Source organism: Ranitomeya variabilis, chromosome 5, assembly GCF_051348905.1.
Source record: "Ranitomeya variabilis isolate aRanVar5 chromosome 5, aRanVar5.hap1, whole genome shotgun sequence".
NCBI lineage: Eukaryota > Metazoa > Chordata > Amphibia > Anura > Dendrobatidae > Ranitomeya > Ranitomeya variabilis.
The window spans coordinates 373,689,586-373,713,267 of record NC_135236.1 but is presented as its reverse complement, the minus strand read 5'-3'; the positions used below and the strand labels follow the sequence as shown (position 1 = coordinate 373,713,267).

Below are 23,682 nucleotides of genomic sequence, written 5' to 3'. Positions count from 1 at the left end.
CAGCAAACAACAAAAATAATCTAAATTAACTCAGTTGCGATTAATGTAAACATTAATAGTAACAATACTGTCAAGCTACATATCAAAAAAAAAAAAAGCTAACAAAATCAATACAAGTTCTTGGATTTGATAAACTGTTTATTTTTGTGCTTTTATATTTACTTAGTAGCAATTATTCTGCCAATGGAAATTAGCATTCATCTACTACATTTTTAGATTGTGACAGAAAATATGTCATCTTAACATGAGAAGGCACATGCTATATAATCACATCATAGGTATGTAACAATATTGGAGTATGCGGTATACAAAACACAGAAATGTCTAGTACATGAATAGAGTATTATGACATGTGTGGTACATTACTAAATATGCACACAAATATTCAAGAATTATCATAAAAAGTATGTACTTAAAAATATCTTGTTGACAATAATTCAAATATAATTATACTTTATAAAAGTAGGATTTATATAAAAATAAAAAAAAATTGTACACTAACATTATTTCTTGCATTAAACGTCAGCACCTTACTGATATCATCTGCTGTTTTACTTTTTTTTAATAATAATGTTTTTATACATTTTTGTAATTTATTATTCTAAAGTGACTTTGCCCTGAGTGCTTTAAAAACATGGCTTTTATATTTACATTAGCTTTATTTTACATGGTTTATGCTAAATTATAATAAATCCCTCCTCTATGTACATATATACATTATACACTATGTATTTTATAGGCAGTAAAACGTCTATTTATTGGGGTTCTTAAACTACACTTGTATGAGTGTCCATGAACAAAAATATCTATGAGGTAACCTACTGAGTTCATCGTGAAGCCCTCTCAACCATAGTTTAGGTTATGTGATGAATAACTGAATGTTAATGTTGTTTTCGGATACCCAAACCTTATAATTCAGGAAAATGTAGGGGTTCTCTATATCTAACTATTTTGTCCAATAACCTAGCAGGAGCAAAAATAAGACTTATTTTCTACTGCTAGTATTGAGGTTGACTGAGGATGAGAAGTTCCAAGCTTCTGATTATCTCTTTGGTTTACTCGTCAGAGGCCACTTGCTGAAAAATATTTACCAGGAAGACGTGTTATAAGAGGTAGAAATAGAAGGCACGAGTATCTTGCATATACTTCACGAGGCATAGCAAATAATTTTTTCCTAATGTGTCTGGCAAGTTATAGGTTGAGCATGACTTACAGAGGTCACATACATATTTCTTTTTTATCAATAAATGCAAGATTTCAATAATATTTTTGTAGAAAATCTTCATAATAGACAAAGTCCAGTTGACCAGCAGGCATCCAACAAAGAAAAATGGCTGATCTGGTCTTGTAGATTATCAGTGAGGATAAGGCCCCAAGGCTATAAGCTGCTCCTCAATGACTATTAAAGTAACCAGTGTGGTATTTTCAGAATGTTGTGAAGATAGCAGTTCTTTTGCCGGTTTAAACTGGGTCACTTTTCATTTCACATTCCTGTTGTAAGAGCTGTGGTAACCAGCGCTGTAGTGTTTGTAGCCTCAATGATCGGAGCCCAGGATGGATAAATATTAAGTTTGAACATTGGGATCGCCCATGTTGATATACACAGCATTACAACAAGGACTCCTAAAATATTGATGCCTAGACCAGCTTTTACCTAGAATGGAAAACAAATAAAAACAATGGGTAAAAATCACAAGAGGTTGAAGGAAATGCTGAGAATATATTTTGGAAAATAAAATGAATAAAAAATGTTTTCTTTATAAAGATTTGCAAACTTATGACAACTCCTCCCTAAGTGTCTTTTCATTCTGCGGTTCTTCCCCACATTCGGTGACCCAATTGGGGCTTACGTCCAAAACCCCCTGAAAAATGGGATACAGGCGTTAGAGCCATTGACTATGATGATTCAGATTGAATCACCAATTCTGCATTATTCGGTATTATTCTGTTTGGATGGGGCCATGCATACCAGGACGGAGATGGGGGTCCTGCATACCAGGATACGGATGAGGGGGGCCATGCATATCAGGATAGGGATGAGGGACATATATACAAAAGGATGTAGGATTTTAGTAAAGAATTGAGCACATTTTTTGCTCCAATTTTTTTCTATTTTCCTTTTTTAAAACTTAGGTGCGTCTTATGGTCCGAAAAATACGGTAGTTTAGTTATACAAAAATGTTCAGATTTTTGGCATGTATGCACCAATATTTTGACAATAGAGCAGAGCTTTGCGTGAGTGAGTGTGTTCTAGTACAGCTCAACAAATTCATAATAATCTATGTAACAAAAGTGTAAATCACAGCAAAACTTGACTACAGTCCATAACTGCAGTACATTTTTAACTACAGCACACGGCAGCTCCAGCAGAATGTGCCTAAGTCTGGCATGCAAACACCACTCTTGAGAAAATGGCCTTACAGACTTACAGTGTCTAATGATTTTGATTACATGAACTGATTTTTATCTGTGTTTTGGATCTAAGTTTCAACAGTCTTTGGTCATTGTCCGTTTTTACAATCAATGTTTCATTAGGGATTTTCTCCAATACATTACAAGGTTAACCATGGACAGCTCACGGTTTGCATATGCATGCCACCTACGGAAACATTTGTGATTTTAATGGACCCATAGACTTTTGAGGGTAATCTCGATCTGTGTACATGATTCATGGACATCTGAATGGAGCCTAAGTGTTTGTATTTTTTTATGCCTAATATTTTCTATTGTCCCAAAATTTGGCCCAAGATAAATGTGTTGCCCAAATGTTATCTATCATTTCATAGTCATGCCAACCTTCCTCTTGAAGATGTAAGATTTGCAAAGTGAAATGGTACAAGTATAAGTTAAATAGCATGATTTTTGTTATTTCTTATGATTTGTGAGATCTTGAAACTAGCTGAAAAAATAATTTCCCACTTTTTACTCGAAAGCTATATAAACTGTCTTCAAACCTTTCCACTGAACCTTCTTTTGCTGACATCACCATTGCTTCTACATACATAGCATGACGCACCAAATAGTTTTATACATTTTGGGGTTGAGTATAATTATTGGTTTTTGTTTTCCTTTTTTTTTTTTTACACATCATGAACACCACAGTGAAATATCTACTTACCATGTCTATGACTTTTAGATGACCATAAGAAAAGACAATTGCATTTGGTGGGTTTGCCACTGGAAGTAGGAATGCGAAAGAGGTGCAGAGAGTTGTGGGAATAAGGATATAGAGGGGATTCACAGATATTGCTTCAGCCTGTGCAAGAAACATTGAAGGAACAATCATTAATATGTCTGTTGTCATTACTCAGATTTTTTTAAATTACATTAAAGAGGGCTCGCTCACTCCGCCGTATACATCGGACAAGTGTTATCCGATATAATTATCGGATAGCACTCGGACCAATGTTATGCAATGGAGCAGTGCTGACAGAAGCATGCTACAATTTCACTCTGCAATCGGATGGCACTCACCCATTCAAGTCTATGGGTGCATGGAAAGCATCACACTGCACTCAGATGACATTCAAGTGCCGTTCAATTTTCGAGCACTCACAAAATGGAGAAGATGGAGAAATCTTGTTCTCCATCTTCTCCTCACAGTCTACTATGGTTCTCTCATCAGAGAGAATCAGATCACACTATGCTAACACTCTGTGCAGAGTTTGATCAGAATGTCATCAGGATAACTGCCCGATTCTCTGGGATGAGAGAAGGTACAGTCGTGGGACCCTGCCCTAATTATACTCACCAGGGGTGCTAATATAGGTAGGAATATTGTGATTGTTGCTGGATTGCTGGCTACTTCGGTCACTGACGTCACAATTACACAAGCAATGAGCACAATAACCCATATGGGGAATGAGCCAAGTGGAGTCATCTTGTTCCCTATCCACTTGGACAGTCCAGAGACCTGAAAATGACGCACAGGTTACTATCATGCACTATATGTTTTTACTAATTAAAACAACAAAATGAAACACATTTTTCTAATCTTTCTCAATTTTCTTTACATGAAGGCATAAAAAAGGGTCATCTTCATACAGTTTAAAGCATTTTTAGAGATGTTTTAGAAACTCTCATGTACTTTAGGAGTCTGTAGCATGAGATATTCATTAACGTCTATGGGAGAACATAGAACATACTCCTTGATCTTTTCATAGCTTATTGTATGGGGAGAGGAATAATTTAGCCGTGTCTGTAATTCGTGAAAAAGATCGAGCAGGCTCGATCTTTTATCACGGCCGTAAATACAGCCCTCACGGCCATACGGCACATGGCGCACCGTGAAATTATTGTGGCCCTTTTTTGGGCCGCAAAATTGGGCTGCAAAACAATGGTATGTGTAAAAGAAGCCTAAGAAGCATATTTCTCCAATAAGCTATTACACTGTTTCTTCACCTCACATCCTTCAGCCAGTGCAAATCCACCACCAACAAGAATTCCAATATCCCATGGCATGCAAGCTTGAAATTCCTTCCATGTAATCAGTGGCGCATAATCGAAAGAATCTATTAGAAAAAAGTAATAAAAAAAAGTTCAGATATCATTTTGGCTTATCTTCACCACTAAGTTTTGTTATTTTAACTTGGCAAATAGTCTTTATTATCTATCTATAGAAAAAAACAAACTGACCAGCAACACCGAACTGAATAAAGCAAGTGTAAACAGATGCAAGCTGCTATGGCTACATTATATACAAAGAGAAGAATACAGCAGCACTCTGTAAGCACTAAGATGTATGCAGAGATTGAATATATGAAATTTGGACTGCATAATTGCAGATTTTGTGAAAGCCTGGAGCCCCCTGCACATCCTTTACTGCGATGTGGTGGCATCCAGAAAACTGGCCACCGGGGGCGGCATATGATCAGATTGAGATCTCAGCAACAAAATCTTAACAAGATCTCGGGTACCAAGATCTCGTCTCCATTTTCCCGGAGGCCACCGCATTGGGGTAATGGATGTGCGGGGTGGGGCTCCTTGAAAATGGCAGGCGCATCCTCAGATTGAGATGTTGGCTACAAGATCTTGAGTGCCGAGATCTCGTTACCAAGATCTCTATCTGAGCATGTGCAGCGCCCCAGAGTCCTGGTCGTTGCAGTACTGTGGCTCCGCCGCTAAGGGGGGCTATGGTACGTCTGATGGCACTGAAGGAGTTCATCTGACCAGGTATCACAGACACCAGTCTGTGTTTCACAGTCTGGCCTCCAGGGGGAGCTATGGGTTCTATTTATTAGGCCACTCCTCACAGTCTGGTAAAACTGGGGGTTAGGCAGGAAGTTAGACAGAAAGCTGATTGGGTTGGAACCAGGCAACACCTTGTGGCAGAGGGTGTTGTAGGGGAAGATTCGGAGGGGTCCCTGTCAGGGGTGGGATCCTGACAGAGGCCTAGCAACCAGAGAGAACGTTACGGGACCGCGCCTGCACGATATAGCGGCGGTACCCCAAGAAAGGATAAGAAGCGAGGTATATTGTGCTGAGTGAGAAACGAGATCAACGCAACAAGGAGAATACCAGTAGGAGTCGTGCTGTAAGACGAGGCAACATCCTACTGAGGCGCATAACCGGTGGCCGGAACGCCGAGGAAGTATAGAGCTCCAAGCCAAACTTCGAACCTACGGCAGGACAGTCAGTTACAGGCGGGCTGTCTCACCCAGACCCAGGAAGACACAGGGGGGTAACAACAGGAGTGGGGCGACGCAAGAGTCCCGGAAGAGCTCCGAGCCTCCCGTCATACGGGTGCGTCCTAACCGTAAGATCAGGGGGACGTAGAGGGAGAACATCAGAATCGAGTTGTGAGGGAACACGAGAAACAGACACAACAGTTGTGGGGTACTATCCCGTAAGCACAGCAGGGGAGGACCACAACACAAGCGCAGGAAGGTAGGCACAGATTTCCACCTGCAAAGGGAACTCTGGAGGTGCCATCGGACCGGCCGGACTTGCGCAGCCCTGTTAACCGTATTCCGGATTGAGGACTCAGAAGCCTTCAGTAAAGAGGTAAAGAGACTGCAACCTGGTGTCCTCGTTATTGACCGCGACCGGCACTACACCGCACCATAACCTCAGCACCATACCACATCTATTATTGTACGCCCCTCAGCAGGGTCACGGACCGGGTCTAGCCACCGTGACAACCCCAGAGCAGAGACTCAGAGGCCCGGTACCGGGTACCCCTCGGCCCTGCGGCAGTGGGGGCGCTGCACATGTGCCGTCCCCAGTGGCCATTTTCCGAGAGGCCACGGCATCGCAGTAATGGATGTGAGGGGGCTTCGGGCTTTCAGAAAATGCTGGCGGAGCCCCCTGCACCACAGAGCACCGCTGAACTTGCCGCACCAGTCTGGGAATGGATTGTGATCATTGCCCTCCAGCGTCAGACCACTGCAGAATTGCCTGACTCCTGCTGCCGCCACACTACTTGTAAGTATATTCCAACTATAAGACACATCCCCATTTTCCCCAAAAAAAATTTGGGGAAAAAAGTGCGTCTTATAGTCTGAAAAATACGGTATCTGCAGTGACTTAATTGAATGCCAGAAAACTGCTTGTTTTATAATGCAGTCATGAGTTTCAAGCCAACCTTGAAACATTCCATAGAACAGGTTGAATTAGATGGTCTTATATCTATTAAACCATATTATATTACTAAAAGGAAATCTTGTATCTGCCACGGACAAAAAATGAATTAACAAGGGAATTATCCCACCCCTATTGGTCATAGCACCTTCAAATAGCTGCCATCATTTTGATGGACTTGATATATCTTCTACTACATGCTTGGCAGGTCCATCTGACTAGTACAACAGTTGGACCCCTGATATTTAGCTTATCATTACAGCATAAACCAAAAGTTTTTTTGTTATGGAAAAATTCCTGAAACATACAACAGTGGCCTCATTCAGACAACCATGTTTTTAGTACATGTTCTTTTCTTGTTTTTTTACGCTCAGGTCACATGCTTATTATACTCTAAGTGGCCTTATATATATGCGAGCGTCCGCAAAAAAATTGTCATGTCCATTTCAGATCCGGGACACAGCTCAAACTTGCCAAAGTAATCTATACATGCATCTATACATACATGAAAAACTTAGACAAGATATGGATGAATTCTAGTTGCATCATACTTTCATCTTTCACTGTTTGACACAAGAGAAGTCGGGAAGTCTTCAGCAGTTTTTTTTTGCACATGAGAAAAACTGATGAAACACATAAAAAAACTGTACAATTTGACACACTGAAATGTGATACAAAGCACTGCTGAAAATTGGTCAGTTTTTCATATAAAAAAAGCAGATCTCTGAATGAGGCCATAAATGGGTTGTCCGCTACTTGGACAACCCCTTCTCAATTTGAGATTTTGTCACTGTTAAAATAATGACACTCATACTCCTCTCCAGTGCCTACACCATTCTAGCTACCTTGGCACTCTCTCTCCCAGGGCTTGCACAAGGTTATTATGACATGTGAGCCCTTCACACAATCAGTGTTTGCTTCACTGTTCTCTCCTTCAGATGTATTGAACATAAACAGGAAGTCAGGGCTGCGGTTGCTTTCTGACTTCCTCTTGATGTTCAATACGTCCAAACTTGAGGACACTGAAGCCATCGCTGATTAGATGCAGGGTTCGAGTCACATAACAACCTCATGTGAGCTCCCGGAGAGTGAGTGCCGACACCGCTGGATCAGCGATGAGCCAAAGGTGGGTGTAGATGTTTTTATTTTAACGGGGGCAAACACTGAGATTGTACAAATAGTGGACAACCCCTTTAATATGTGGATTGTCCACTGTATACATAATTGTGTATAAACCTAAACATGCCGTCCATACAGCCCCATTGACACGAGGTCTTAGATTAAACAGAAAATATAAAGTATATTGCAAAGTTTTTGCGGCTATAATTTTAAGCCCAATGTATTTTAAAATCTAAAATCCCAACAACAAGCCCTATAGATGCCTTATAACTAGAAACACCGCAATATTATAGCGGTGCATGGTTTCTAACAAATTAACAAGATAATCAGCACTATAAATGTCATTTTCCTTTATTTACTTTTTTAATTGCTGCAAATTAACATATTTTAAAATATATAAAGAGACCTGTTGTGTGTAATTGCTCAGCGCTACCCAAGGATTCAACGCAGTGAATTGTGCAGAGAATACTCAACTGATTTTTCCAGCAGTCTTTCTTTTCCAGGGATATGCAGGGATGATAAAGAAAAGAATTCCCAAAAGCAAAGCCGCTGTTGAATCAGTAGCAAAGCCCTTGTACCTAGAAATACAGATAGATATGATGAGGTTTTGACATTCCGTACATCTACAACACAATAAATGTTATGGGAAGTTTCAGTTAGGCTCCTCTTATATCACGTTAGGAGGAGCACTTCTATTGTGTCTCTTTTATTAAAGCACTATTCCTGTGGGGGGTTTTATTGCCGAGCTGGAGAGTTGCAACTAACCCAAGACTGATACTTACCAGCCGCCATCTTAATTTTTTATCTGCACCGCTCCTTCTGCAGATTGTGACCTGCCGGATCTCTCCAGTGTTTGCTGTGCGATACAGAAGTCATTACTCAATGTAAGTCTATCTGAGCCAGAATGAGACTGTCATGGACTTACATTGAGAGCTTGTGACCGTTACCTCTGACTTCCGGTCTTTCAGAAGTTGAATTAAAAAAATGGCAGACAGGGATTGGAATGACGCCGGGAACAGCTGAAGATGGTGGCTGGTAAGTATAATAGTAGGGTCAGGGAACTTAGATTAGTTGCACAACTTCAGCCCTGAAAATCTGTCCTGCATGGAGTTGTGCCCATCCCTTGCACAACACTGTAAGGTGAGCAGCTATTTGGTCTGCATTCTTTCCAGTCTTTCATCTATTACTACACCTAGATTGCTCCAAGTGTTCCATGCTCTGTCTTGTAGAACATTCTCCCAGACTCCTAATATCATACATACAGTAGAGTGGACTCCTGGGTATAGTATTAGCATTTAAAGATGTGGAAAGTGAGTTTAAAAATAATAATTACATTGTTGAAATCATTTTCTGGTTAGCCAATAAAGGAATCACTCCTAGAATAATTTTGTCATTTTGGGGCATAAAAGTATTCACATCATCTGTTGAAATTCATGTCTCTGTCTTCCAGCTCTTCATGCATTATAGTACTTTAGGTCTGTTTTCCATGATGATAAATGCATTTTAAAAGCATTCTCCGAGTATAAGATATTGAAAAATAATCATAATATATATTTATACAATGGTCCTTTAGGCTACATTCGCCATATAAGACTTACATGTTTTATGCCTCTGTACAATGGTCTTGAACCACATTAAACATACGATGCTTTAAAAGGTGCAATATTGGACATACAATTTGCTTGTCCATCAGGATGCATATTTTACTTATTAAGTATCGGACATTTTCTAAAATCAGAGGAAAACATTAGGGGCAATATGTACTGTGCTGGTCTAACAGTGTACGGGACTTTGAAGATGCTCCTGTCCTTAGTATCCTCGTGATTTTATGTCCCTTTTGTTAAGGATCACGTGTGTAATTGTCCTGAAGGTAGTAACATACTCACCATTCGCCATATTCTCCCAGTTTCAGGTCTGTTTCAGCAGCACATGACTGCATTTTTGACGTGTTAAATCGCACAGTGATTGCTGTATGGAAGGGAGGCCACTGTTTGAATTTTCTCAATGCAAATCTATGAGGCTCAGAATGCGGCTAGAAAGTCTACTTCTGAGCCTAATGAACCAGAGGGAGAGTAACCGGCACTCCACACATGGATCCAGCAGATTACAGATGCGATCACATAGTGCCGGAGTGGACTGGAGCACTGCTAAAACCAGGAGAAGGTGGCAAACGGTGAGTATGTTACTTTCTTCATGACACAAGGGGCAAATAAAAAGTAATCACTGGACTCGTCTTTTAAAATAGAAAGGGAATCTCCAACTTCCAGCAGCTCTTCTTGTCTTCTATATGTAATGATTTGCCTAATCTGCATTAGATATTTGCTTATTTTCCTTTTATCTTAATTTTGTATTATTTGGAGCTGACAGGGTATACCTCATGTTTTAAGTGGACAGATGTTAACTGCCTTCTGTAGCATGAAATGTGATATACTGTATATTTAACATAAGGAAATAAGCTACTTCGTGGAAGAAGGTGATACTTACTGAGGAAATAGTTCAGACCATCCGGGTATAAATCCAGGGTCTCTGGTAAACCATAGCAGAGCCATCAGAAGGAAAAGGATGAAGGTCATAATTTCTTGATAGCTATAAAAGAATAAAGTCTTGTAATCTGAATTTTTCGTTTTTTATATACTTTATATTTTAAATTACAGTAATTTTTTTGCCTTACCTCAGTGGGCCAAGTCTTTTGTATTCATCCAAGATTACTTTAGCAGAAGCAATTTCTCTTTCTGTTTTAGCCTTGCCACATGTAAACAGTTCCTTAAAGCTTAAATAAAACAAAAAGATATAGATATATATATTTTTCCAAGTAGTGTACTAACTTGTTAGTTATCTTCTAAAAGAAACTAAGTCGGAAATGTACTCACTCAAAACCTAACCATACCTGTTATAGGACTTCTAACATGCACATACATTATTTGTTACACCTTGCCTTAACTGTCATTTTCACATGTTTTGTAAAAGAAATAAAGAAAGAAAAAATACATTTTTTCAAGAATTTGATGATTAAAGGCAACCTAACGGTATATTCATGCTGCCTGTGGTGCAGAACACATCTACTATGCATTTTACATTCCCATTTATATCTTCTGTACTGGCAATGTAAATCCCAAGTTACAATGTGTATTAGGCAGTGACAACTTATTAATGCAAAGAAGGTGTGCAGTCCAATTGTATGAACAGGGTGCCTAACTACGACGAAATTACACCATGTATTTAATAAAAGGGTTTGTGACTTGATACATTGCTATGACTTTGCAATATCTGTTTTATTTTAAGTGCAAGTATACAAAACAACAGTTTTGTTTGAAAAGAATATCTGAAACTAATTTCCTTGACCAGTGCATTCAGCTGTTTTGTTGCATAATTCGTCATATACACTTGGTATTATAAATAAATCTACATCTTAATAAATAAAATTAAAAATATAGGAGATGTAGGAAAGCCAGGTAGGCTAGGGTTGAAACTTAGCACTACAGGCTCTGAGTAGATGCACCTGGCTACCTCTGTATGTATACCGGCTAGATGTTCACCTTAGTCAGTAAGCTGGGGAAGCTGACCAGACTGGATTTGTGTTGGCACTAGAGAGAAAGATAAGCCAGAATCTCTCTCTGTGAATTGAGACTTGTGTGCATCAACTGCAAGTGTCAGTGGTTGCTATGGACAATAGCCATTTTATTTGACCAAACTGGGGCTAGCTCAGCTGTGTATGAGTAGCCGGGGTGTATTTTGTTTAGTTAGTGCCTGGGCAAGGGTAGGGATTTGTGTTTTTTTTTTGTTTTGGTGCTGTGCAACCTGTGGAAATAACCTTCACATTGTCTTGACACAAGAATCCAGTGCCTGTGTGAAGGCTGCCTACTGCTGAGCGTAAGTCCTTACAGAGCCCATTTCAGGTCAACTACAATGACCTTGTCTGTGGATTCTAACATTACTACAATGTGCACTAACAGTTATATTACCTTAGCACAGTTACGTTTTTTGAAAAGATGCAGCACCAAAGTGCGGATGTCGGCACTCCCTGCAGAACTAATTGATAGTAATTTAATACCTCCACCTGCTATAATCAATTCTGTTGTAAGCCAGTTAGCCTGAGAACTTTCTTGAACTGTGAAATATAAAAGTGGCTGAGTGACATTTAAATATTTTTCGACATAATAAAAATGGTCTCCTTACTTGAATCCCAGGAAGAGCCATTGAATCCATATCCAAGATAGTATCATCAAAATGATAGTGATTGGAATGCAGAGAAGAAACCATGTTCCAAAATTAATCTCTGTGCTCTGTGGATAGCGCCTAAAAGAAAAATCCATCATACATACTGCAATGAGCATAGTCTTAATAAGCAGACTTGTTGAATTATGATTTCCCAGTTCCTTCATTAGTTAGGAGCATCTTTTAACTAGTATGTGCCAAAATGGTACTAGAAGGACTGGAGTGCATTTCTGGAGTAAGATACGCCACTAAGGTTGTGTAGGTTTTCATTAATTTTTTGGGCAGGCGTAGCTGCCCTCTGTCTCGCCCATGCCACGCTCATGCCCAGCCCAGATTGGTGTAGCTGGCTGATACTAGATTGTAAATGCCAAAAGTCAGGATAGTTTTGCAAACCAGTAGGTGATCTGCTGTTGTTCTTTATTACTGCTGGTTGGCTTGTGCAAACAGATGCTATATTTGGATGAAAAGCTAAGGCTGTGTGCCAACGATCAGGAATGGTAGCGTTTTGGACATAGCGTATTTTTGCTGGGTCAAAAACGCTGCGTTCTACATGACCAGCACAGTTGACAGGATTTATGGAAATACCATGCCCACTATGCTTTTTTTAACGCTGCGTAAGCTGACCTGTGGTTTCCGAGCCACAGCATGTCAATTTCTGTGTATTTTCCCCAATAGACTGTCATTAGATGCAGTAAATACGCATAGGTCCAAAGACAAGTATGTAATGTAGAATGCAGTGAAAATATGCTGCGTCCAAACGCTACTATTCCTGATCATGGGCACGTACCCTTAGATGAATGCAACAGGTCTTACGTTTGAAACGTTTCTGCAAAAATCAAGTTAGTTGATGTTCCAGTTATGGTGGTCAGTCCTCCGATCGTTGATGAATATGCAATGCACAAACACATGGCTTTGCACATCATGTGGTCCTTTTTATTTCTGTATCTTTTTTCTGAAGCTGGCTGAATCTGCAACAAAACAAAAAAAGATTAACATACGCCATGGTAAATGATATTTGTTGCATTACTAATTTTTACTCACAACGCTGGAACATGGCAATAGGCTCTGCCAGCATTGCAAAAGTTGGAAAAAAGATGGATTTACAAGTGGCTAAAAGTATGAGTATTTATCAGACTCCATTGATTTTGGGAAGAAAATACAAAACCAACACTACAATAGTGAATCCTGTTTAGTATTTTTAACATCCAAAAATACAGCCATAGCAACACTCTGGACTGATAACGGCATTAGTCGTAAATAAGCTGCAAACACTTTTTTATTATTGCGATTTTAATTTCTTCTATTAATGACAATGGAGGATTTTTGTTATATCATCATCATTACATATTTCATGCCATTCTTCAATAAGTTTATTATTTAGGCTACAATAGCAAAAACATGACTGAAAATGTATTATAATTTTGGAAATGTCATCACTTCTGAATATACAGACTGTTTATAGAGGAATGACTGTTTCTCGCAGTAAACTCTAAGGGGAAAAAAAAGCTTCAGGCAAGAGTTTTACCCATGCTGTACTGAAGATATTGAGGACAGGATTCTAACAGCGTACTAAACACATGTCAAGTGATATAATACAAAATCAAGCAGTGTTACTTTTATATTATAGGCAATCTTCCTATTAGTGAGATGACTGCAGTTTTTTTCAAAAGTGCTCTACGGATTAATTATGTAAGATATACAGATATAAGATATTGAAATATTTGTATAAAACATTTTGGATTGAATTTTTGTAGCTAAAAGTTTGGCCTTTGATGAATGTCTAAAAGGGCCTTAGAAGTGGTAATCAAGATGCTCATATCAATGTTGGAGGTATCTTCAAGAGGTTGTCCACTCCTTTAACATCGATGACCTATTCTTAGGATAAGTCACAATGTCTGATTGGTGGGGTGCAACAACTGGCACCCCTGCCAGAAGCTGGATTGGCTCAGTTATCAAGCTGCACAGCTCCATCAACAGAATAATGGCCATGGCCACAATAGGGGGCGGATCTGCAGTGCCTGGCCGAGGCCACTATAGAGTTGATAGAGCTGTGCAACTCCATATCTGAACTGTTTTGGCTGCTGCCGACTTCGGGAACAGCTGATTGTCGGAGGTGTCGGGGGTCACAACCCATTGATCAAACATTGATGACCTATCCTAAGAATAGGTCATCAACATTAAAGTAGTGGTCAACCTCTTTAAAGTACAAAGGCTCCTAAGAGCACAAGACATTTCCTATTTAGTACAATCATTGGAGGTGATACCAACTGGCCAGCATGTCTCTGGATGGTACTTTGTACGCATATTGTATGAACAGAAACCGTTAGATCAAACCAACTCTTTGATCACAAAGTGAGCTACAGTGTCTCCAAGTTGGAGGTGGAAGTGGATTACTGGGGTATAAACAACCCAAGGGTGACACATGGGATGGGGTTAATTGAAAGAGGAAGGAGCATTTGTTGGCTTTCAGAGATGGGTCCCTGAGAGAGGTAGGCCATACCAAAGAGAGAACATTTCAAGGAGATGTGAGCCACCAAGGTGGCATAACCAGCACTTACTAAGGAAGATGGCAGTGAAATAAGGATTGCAGATAGATACTATATGAATCCAGTATAAGACTACTGGAGAACCGTACGCTATTTTTGGTGGGCACTGCATGTACTCTTTTTAAGTGCTGCCTAATATAAAGTGCACTATATGACACTATTTAGCATGGCATCGTGTACCACTGCTCAAACTGTGTATGACACAATTTATAAGAATACCTTGGCAATGTCGTAGTATTGCATGTACTATTTTTCTGAGGACTGGCATTATGGTGTCATGTACTGTTTGTGGCACTATCATTTAGCTGGCTGTTGTGTAGTGATATATGGACGCTAAATCGCAATATTTATTTGATCTCTGTTTAGCACCATTCAGTCATTGTATGAAATTATATGGGCACTAAGTGGCATCATTTTGGCAATGGATTTACTATTTTACTAATCTACTACTACTACACCTTTTTTTCACTACAACCTCTTATTTGTGACAGTTGTTTTGCCTGTAATACAATATATTTAAATATTGTTAACATCATTTATTGACCCTTACTTATTCTATGTAATTATTTTATTATTCTCCATTTTATTCAGGGAACATAATAGCTGTAAAAATGTGTTTCATTGTAAAGAAACGTGTGAAGAATTTTTTTTTTAAAAATACCAATGGATACAAGTGATATATCATATGCACAGCTTGTTATTGTTGTAAAAAATATATTTTTTTCTTTTCGGAAACATAAATAAAAATCTATTGAAACTAAAAAACAAACACCAATGCATTTATGTGCATATTTAAGGATATGATGATTTATCTGTAAAGTTCAGGCTCTCTGTATACTTACATATTATGTGTTTAATAATAAGTATTAAGTCAATTATCATGTAATACAGTAGCAGTGAAAGAATCATCTACCTGAAAGTCTGAATGTTTATGAACTTGGTTAAGGTCTTAAAGGTCAATAACTCATATATGGACTTTGTCTATGACAGTAATGTTAAGGAAATTTAGTAATTGATAAAATGAGTTCATCATTAACATGTAATCTGCTTGTTAATACTGTCATAAAATAGCAGTTCACCAGTGGAATATGTGCCAGCAGAATAAGCCTATCGTAAAGATAAGAAAACACTTTATAGGTTCCTCTAAAATATCCAATCCAGAATGTAAAATAAACAGTCTTTGGCCACCAAAATGCTATTTGTGAGTGTTTTAAGCGCAATCAATTTAGAATGGTTTGTTAAATATATTTTGTAGATTTTGCACCCGTGACAATAAGAAGTGTCATGTGAAAGTGAAATATCACTGCAGCCTGTAAGTGACAACTTTATGACAGCATAGTTGTCACATTAGTGACTCCACTAGTAACTGACTTTCACAGTGAGCATATCACTGATATATCAGAGGAGGAACCTAAAATAGAAGCTACGGTACTAAAGATAACATAGGAGAAAACCGTTCACTGCATCCTACATGATCAGCACATGGCAAAATGGGAAATGGGGTTATAACTGCTCGAAAAAATGAAAAGCAAATGTTCCATGTCACCAAAAACATTCATTTTACACATACAGTGCAAAGTGTCTGAAAAAGAGAACAAAACTGTTATGTCAAGTGGAACTATTTAGGTTGGAAAGATGTAGCCGTACAATATTAAGTGTCTGCAGGCAGCAGTGAAGCAGGATCGTGGCTGCATTTCGGCCATGGTGTTGTGGATTTATTCAGGATTAATGATGTATGCAATGCTGAGAAATATAGGCAAATTCTTATCCATCAGGAAGCCTCTGATTGGCTCCAAATTTATTCTGCAGCAGGAAAGCAACCCCACACATTCAGCCAATGTCATTAAGAACTATTTTGAGCATAAAGAACAGAGATCTGTGGAAGTGATTATATGGCCCCCATAGAGTCCTCCTGATCTCAACATCATTGAGACAGTCTAGGGTTCCGTAAAGGGATAGAAATATTTGCACAAGCCCACATCCACAGAAGATCAGTGGTTAGTTCTCCAAGATGTTTGGAACAATCTCTGTGTAAGTGTATCTAAAAGAACTGATGCTTTGATGCTGTTTGAAGACAAAGAGAGGACACAGGAACTATTGATTCTAGATTTCTCTTTTGCTCATTTATTTTGCATTTTGTTGATTGGTAGAAATAAACTAGCGCTTGTCTATATTTGAAAGCATTTTTACTTTGCATATTTTTTACCTGTCCACATAAGTATGTGCATATCTATCTATCTATCTATCTATCTATCTATCTAACCAACCCATATCTATCTATCTATCTATCTATCTATCTATCTATCTATCTATCTATCTATCTATCTATCTAACCCATAAAGTCTTTGAGGAGATCAGATAGTCTCCTGAAGTGAGTGTTCTTCACTGCGAATTCTTTGGGGCATCTATCTATCTATCTATCTATCTATCTATCTATCTATCTATCTATCTATCTATCCAATCTATTTCTCTCTATCAATCTATCCATATCTATCTATGCAGCTCTTTATAAGTAGATAGCATTAATCTTAAAGAAGCCCTCCCATCAAAATTTGTATCCTCCTAATATATTGCAGTCATCATAATATACAGTACTGTGTACTTACAATTGCTCAATTTTCCCTTCTACCCAGCTAATTCATCTTTTTTTTCATTAGGTCTTTGACATCACGTGATTAAAAACTGACTGGCTGAATCCTTCTAAGTTCTAAGTAGAAATAGGGGGTCCCTGTCAGTTGGGTCAGAAGTTGAAGATGGGGATGACTCATGCAGGGAATAGAGACTTCCTGTTACTACGTAGAGCAGAGAAAAGAGGAGAACTAGCCTGGTAGAAAGGCAAAATGAGCAATTGAAAGTACACAGTGCTGTATAATATGATGACTGTATATTAAGAAGATACAATCTTTTATGGGAGGGCTTCTTTAAAATAATTAAATAGCAGTTATTGTGGGACTATTATAGGCCTGTATCAGCTGTCTTATACTAGCAGTAAAATCTTCAGAACAAGATTACACATTTATGGTTATTGCTGATAAACATCTTATAAAGTGACTTTCTGTATTCTGCAATTATCACTGTCACAGATAATCCAGTGTCATTGTCTTAAAAATGGCTTCTAGGTGATTGTGCTACTTTGCACTCAGCAGAGGTTATTCACTGTTAGGTCATGGGCCTGAAGTTCAAAGCTATCTATTTCTGGTCAGCTACGTTCGTATGTCAGCAAAGAAAATGGTGAGAGTGGTGCCAACCTTTATGACGTCACCAGTGACCATTAACTCATGAACAGATGCTTCAGACTCTAATACCAAATAGTTACTATATATGTCAAGACCCCAAATAACGGCAAAATAGTCAATAGATCTCTGCCTCAAACATTTCACATATCATATCAAATACCACTTTAAGTGTTAGATTGCCCTATTCTGGTCAAGTCCAATAAACATGTTGTATCACAACCTTAAAGAAAGTCTTTCACATACTTTTTGTCCATGAAATCAATACCAGCACTTGGCAGTGGAATGGAAATGATGTAAAAGTGTACTTGTGTGATCAAAGACATTGGTCTAATTGACAAGAAAATGAATTTTTAGGACTTTTACAAAGTCCCATGGGAGGTGTCAAGTCCGGCAGGTGCTCTGGCTTATGTCAACAAATCCTACTCCATGCCTCCCCCCTTTGTTTTAATTGATGGATCAAATGTTGTCAAACTTACTGTCAGTAGTACTGAAATATTTCACGTTTTGTGAGAGCCAAATATGGAGCATGACCTGTACTTTATCTACTGTTGTTCCAGCAGCAACAAAAGTACTGATCTACACTAAAGATTTCAGTTCTGAAGAGTTTAAGTAGGACAACTCCTAAGCCACAATCATGACCAAGGGTGAGACACTGGGTAACGTTTGCTGATGAGAGGCTGAGCACTTTCCAGGAGTGGGACCACCCACATGACACTTGCCCACCCAATAGCATATGCCTTCACAGTTCATTACCTCTTCTCACCAGTCACTAAAGTAAGTTACTACATCTGTACCAGTCCACGTTGTATACCGCTGCAAGACCAGCTCTACCCTCACCTTCTGTATCCTCACCCATCCCCTGTAGATTGTGAGCCCTCGCAGGCAGGGTCCTTTGTATTACTGTACCAGTCATGACTTGCATTATTTAAGATTATTGTATTTGCTATTGTTATGTATATCCCTTTTCACATGTAAAGTGCCATGGAATAAATTTCGCTATAACAATAAATAATAATAATAATTGTTATAAATATAAGAGTGGTTTAAACAACTGAGAATAGAACTACAAAAGAGCTGAGATTGGTAGAACTGCACTCAGCTGCTCTTGGCTGTTTCCACCATGGTTGAAACCAATGAAACTGCACATCCAATCTGAGCGCATAGATATGTACTTGTTATTATTTTTCACCAATTTTCAAGAACTTAAGAGTATATTTACACATAGAGCTATAGCACCATTGTCATGTTTTGCTGCATTTTTGTAAAAAATAAATTACTCCCCATTTTCTTTAAATAATTGATGCCAAATAAGTCCAAAACTGCATTTTAAAAGTAACACCTTTAAAAAGCACTTGCATCATCTAAATCCAATTAAGGGAAAATCAAATCCCTGTATTTACCACAAGTTGTGTAGTTTTAGCAAATAATTTGAAGCAGATGCTATTTTACTGGGGTTAGAAAATACTAAGGTTATCACGACCAGAGACACTGAACTTTGTCAATGGACTTTACACATTAACCTGTTTGGAAAAATGCAATCAGAAATGTCATGCTCACTTAAGAACATGCTATAGTCTACTTTGACTGACTATTGCTACTTGGTCATAAAAGCTGAAGTTTATGATGGGTGCCCTCTAGGCATGAGCGAATAGCTTTGGATAACTCCTTATCCGAATAGCAATAGTGCTTCCCGAATAGCTGCATCGGTAACCCAGATACCTGGATCGCTCCCGATAATCAGGTGTCCGGTGCCACAGCTGCCTGTGTCGCGGCTGTGTGACAGTCACAACACATGCATGGAGAGCTTGTTTGTTGTGACTGTCACACAGCCGTGACACATTCAGCTGCGGCACCGGACACCTGATTATCGGGAGCGCTCCAGATATCCAAGTTACCGATGCAGCTCATGCATGAAGTATGAATGATACTGCTTATCTCTATAGTAGATAATTAATATGAGAACATAAATAATTAGACAGATGGAATTAACCTTTGCCTGGTCCATATATTCCTTATTCATGGGATTTTCTTATCCACCAATAGAGTGAGGAAAGGATTCCATTCATAGTTAAAGTTAGATTTTACCTCTTTCTCTTGTTGACTGTAGGTTTCAGCTTGATGTTCTTCATCAGCCTTGTTAAAGAATAACAGTTGTTAATTTTATTCTGATCTTAATTCTTCACAGATGTACAGTACAGACCAAACGTTTGGACACACCTTCTAATTTAAAGATTTTTCTGTATTTTCATGACTATGAAAATTGTACCTTCACACTGAAGGCATCAAAACTATGAATTAACACATGTGGAATTATATACTTAACAAAAAAGTGTGAAACAACTGAATGTATGTGTTATATTCTAGGTTCTTCAAAGTAGCCACCTTTTGCTTTGATGACTGCTTTGCACACTCTTGGCATTCTCTTGATGAGCTTCAAGAGGTAGTCACCAGGAATGGTTTTCACTTCACAGTTGGGCCCTGTCATGTTTAATAAGTGGGATTTCTTGCCTTATGAATGGGGTTGGGACCATCAGTGGTGTTGTGCAGAAGTCTGGTGGATACACAGCTGATAGTCCTACTGAATAGACTGTTAGAATTTGTATTATGGCAAGAAAAAAGCAGCTAAGTAAAGAAAAACGAGTGGCCATCATTACTTTAAGAAATGAAGGTCAGTCAGTCTGAAAAATTGGCAAAACTTTGAAAGTGTCCCCAAGTGCAGAGGCAAAAACCATCAAGCACTACAAAGAAACTGGCTCACATGAGGACCGCCCCAGGAAAGGAAGACCAAGAGTCACCTCTGCTTCTGAGGATAAGTTTATCCGAGTCACCAGCCTCAGAAATCGCAGGTTAACAGCAGCTCAGATTAGAGACCAGGTCAATGCCACAGAGAGTTCTAGCAGCAGACACATCTGTACGACAACTGTTAAGAGGAGACTTTGTGCAGCAGGCCTTCATGGTAAAATAGCTGGTAGGAAACCACTGCTAAGGACAGGCAACAAGCAGAAGAGACCTGTTTGGGCTAAAGAACCCAAGGAATGGACATTGGACCAGTGGAAATCTGTGCTTTGGTCTGACGAGTCCAAATTTGAGATCTTTGGTTCCAACCACCGTGTCTTTGTGCGACGCAGAATAAGTGAGCGGATGGACTCTACATGCCTGGTTCCCACCGTGAAGCATGGACGAGGAGGTGTGATGGTGTGGGGGTGCTTTGCTGGTGACACTGTCGGGGATTTATTCAAAATTAAAGGCATACTGAACCAGCATGGCTACCACAGCATCTTGCATGCATGTTATTCCATCCGGTTTGCGTTTAGTTGGACCATCATTTATTTTTCAACAGGGCAATGACCCCAAACACACCTCGAGGCTGTGTAAGGGCTATTTGACCAAGAAGGAGAGTGATGGGGTGCTACGCCAGATGACCTGGCCTCCACAGTCACCAGACCTGAACCCAATTGAGATGGTTTGGGGTGAGCTGGACCGCAGAGTGAAGGCAAAAGGGCCAACAAGTGCTAAGCATCTCTGGGAACGCCTTCAAGATTGTTGGAAGACCATTCCCCATGACTACCTCTTGAAGCTCATCAAGAAAATGTGTGTAAAGCAGTCATCAAAGCAAAAGGTGGCTACTTTGAAGAACCTAGAATATAAGACATCATTTCAGTTGTTTCACACTTTTTTGTTAAGTACATAATTCCACATGTGTTAATTCATAGTTTTGATGCCTTCAGTGTGAATGTACAATTTTCATAGTCATGAAAATACAGAAAAATCTTTAAATGAGAAGGTGTGTCCAAACTTTTGGTCTGTACTGTATATATAATTTTGAAAATAAACTAATAAAAAGTAGGATGAGCTGTAAAACAAGGGATCAGTAGCCTAAAAAACTTAATTATCAGGTCATAGATATTATAAAGGTATACCGAAAAGATACTCTTTTGACAGCAGTCTGTGCACTAGCAATAAGTGGATGCAGTGCACATCTGACTGACCAAAAAGGTGCTATGAAGACGTACGGTAAATTCCATTTTTATAGTCCTGCTATCTGAAATTTTAGGTACAGTGTGAGTAGTGGCCAAAAAAAGAATTACTTTTCTACATGTGTAAATGGTGCAGCATTCATAAAAATTAACAAGTAGTACAGTGTTCAAGTAGACAAACACACAATGAGGAATTATTAACGCAAGACCTATTGGTTTAGTATAACTTGGTGGATGCAACTCAGAATAATGGAATAAACAAGCTATCATTGCTAAAAGAAGGGGTGCAGTAGAGATTGGTTGATGGAAGGAGCTTACTGTAAAGGCCCCCATACACAATAGATTAATACCGTTAAAATCCACAGATTTCGATGAGTTTGGTCGATGGTTTAATATGTGTATGGGTTCCAGCTGACTGGTGGTGGGGGAGATGTTAATTTTGTACTGCTGACCGCTTTGTTCTCCCTGGGATAAGCCACCAGCCAACATGTCAGTTAGCGGCTTTCTCATAAAGATCACAAGTGCACTCGGCCAAGCGAGAGTCAGCTGAAATGACTGTCGGCCAAACAATCGACCTAAGCATTGACCAGCCAACAACCATCTAATGTGTATGGCCAGCTTGTGTAAATGGTTGGTATGCCACCACTGTTCATTCTGCATACAGCCTATGTATATTTCTACACAAAAAATATTTTCCCTTAAAATAAATGAATTAGTGTTGACTACAATTATATGTGAACATGTTCTGCTTTGGATCTCCCTGATTTAAAGGAGAAACTCCATTTCATAGTGTTACTCTATTGTTCGAGGATATGCTATAATATTTTGAATATCAGGTTATCTCATGGGATCCTAGTAACAAAGGAAATCTCCAAATTTCTCCTGCACAAAAGCACTTTGAGCAAATATCTAAAAAGCATATTGGAAAGCCAGAGTCAGTTGATAGGTGGGCAACTAGATTAGTAATTAGGATGGAAGGACTCATATTGAAAGGTTAGAAAAGTTGGGCTTGTTTAGCTGAGAAAAAATACGCCTCAGAACAGGTGTCATTTATATGTATAAATACATTTGGGGTCAATTCAAAGGACTGGTGCATGACTTATTCCTTCTAATGATCTTAAAAAGAAATAGAGGACATTAATTTACATGAAAGAAAGGCAATTTAGACATCTACAAAGATTATGGTTCTTTACAGTTAGAGTAAGACTTTTGAATGGCTACTTATGTTCCCTTGGCAGTTTATCCTGCATAGCACCGTTTCCCAGATACGCAGGGGGAACTGTAGTAGAATTAAAGGGAACCTGTCAGCGGGATTGTGCACAGTAACCTAAACAAAGTGTCAGGTTGGCACCGTTACACTGATGAAAATGATACCTTGGTTGATGAAATTCGTCTTGTGGTTGTTGTTTAATCTTTTTTTTCAGTTTTGAGCTAATGAAATGCTCATGCCCCGGATGTCCTGTGGGAGGCTGTGTAGTAGGGGAGATTATGAATACCTAATCAGAGCACCAGATAAAAAATCCCCTCCAGGCCCTCCAGAGCATGAGCATATCATTAACACAAAACTGAAAACAAAGATTAAAAATTTTGACAAAGTCTCTCTATGGCTAAAACATTGTCTATATACAGTCAAGCTGAAAGTCAGGTACGGAAATTCAGTCCTGGCATTCAAAATCACACAGGCCCGTGCTGTCCCCGTCCCCATGAACCAGAGGGGATATATTACTAATATTACCCTGGATGTTGGAAAGGAAGATTTTCTACAAGACCAATATGTCTAATGATACCCGTGGCCTGTTGGGGTAAGTGACGGAGTCAGCGACTTTGTGCTTCATCACAACTCTTAACAGTATGGGTGTCTTGAGAACACCGATTCTGTTAACAACGTAGCAGACAAGGCAGCCCATGACCAGACAGGCCCTTCTGGCATTTGCCAGAATTGCCAGATGGCCAGTCCAGCCCTGCTGGAAGGGTTGGCATCCTTGAAATTGCTTCAGAAAATGAAGTATT

At 39.1% G+C, this 23,682-nt stretch overlaps 1 protein-coding gene across 1 annotated transcript in view; it reads right to left on the bottom strand.

The window, feature by feature from the left end:
• Positions 1 to 122: 122 nt before the first annotated feature.
• SLC13A1 (solute carrier family 13 member 1) overlaps positions 123 to 23,682 on the bottom strand; it is a 43,595-nt gene continuing 20,035 nt past the window's right edge. Inside the window, exons 8-17 of the mRNA XM_077264940.1 lie at positions 19,781 to 19,828; positions 12,727 to 12,881; positions 11,875 to 11,994; positions 10,370 to 10,468; positions 10,183 to 10,284; positions 8,173 to 8,276; positions 4,402 to 4,511; positions 3,752 to 3,913; positions 3,119 to 3,256; positions 123 to 1,654 (exon numbers count right to left, since the gene is read on the bottom strand). Coding sequence (XP_077121055.1) covers positions 1,484 to 1,654; positions 3,119 to 3,256; positions 3,752 to 3,913; positions 4,402 to 4,511; positions 8,173 to 8,276; positions 10,183 to 10,284; positions 10,370 to 10,468; positions 11,875 to 11,994; positions 12,727 to 12,881; positions 19,781 to 19,828 — 1,209 coding nt within the window. The 3' untranslated portion in view covers positions 123 to 1,483. The remainder of the gene's footprint in view (positions 1,655 to 3,118; positions 3,257 to 3,751; positions 3,914 to 4,401; positions 4,512 to 8,172; positions 8,277 to 10,182; positions 10,285 to 10,369; positions 10,469 to 11,874; positions 11,995 to 12,726; positions 12,882 to 19,780; positions 19,829 to 23,682) is intronic.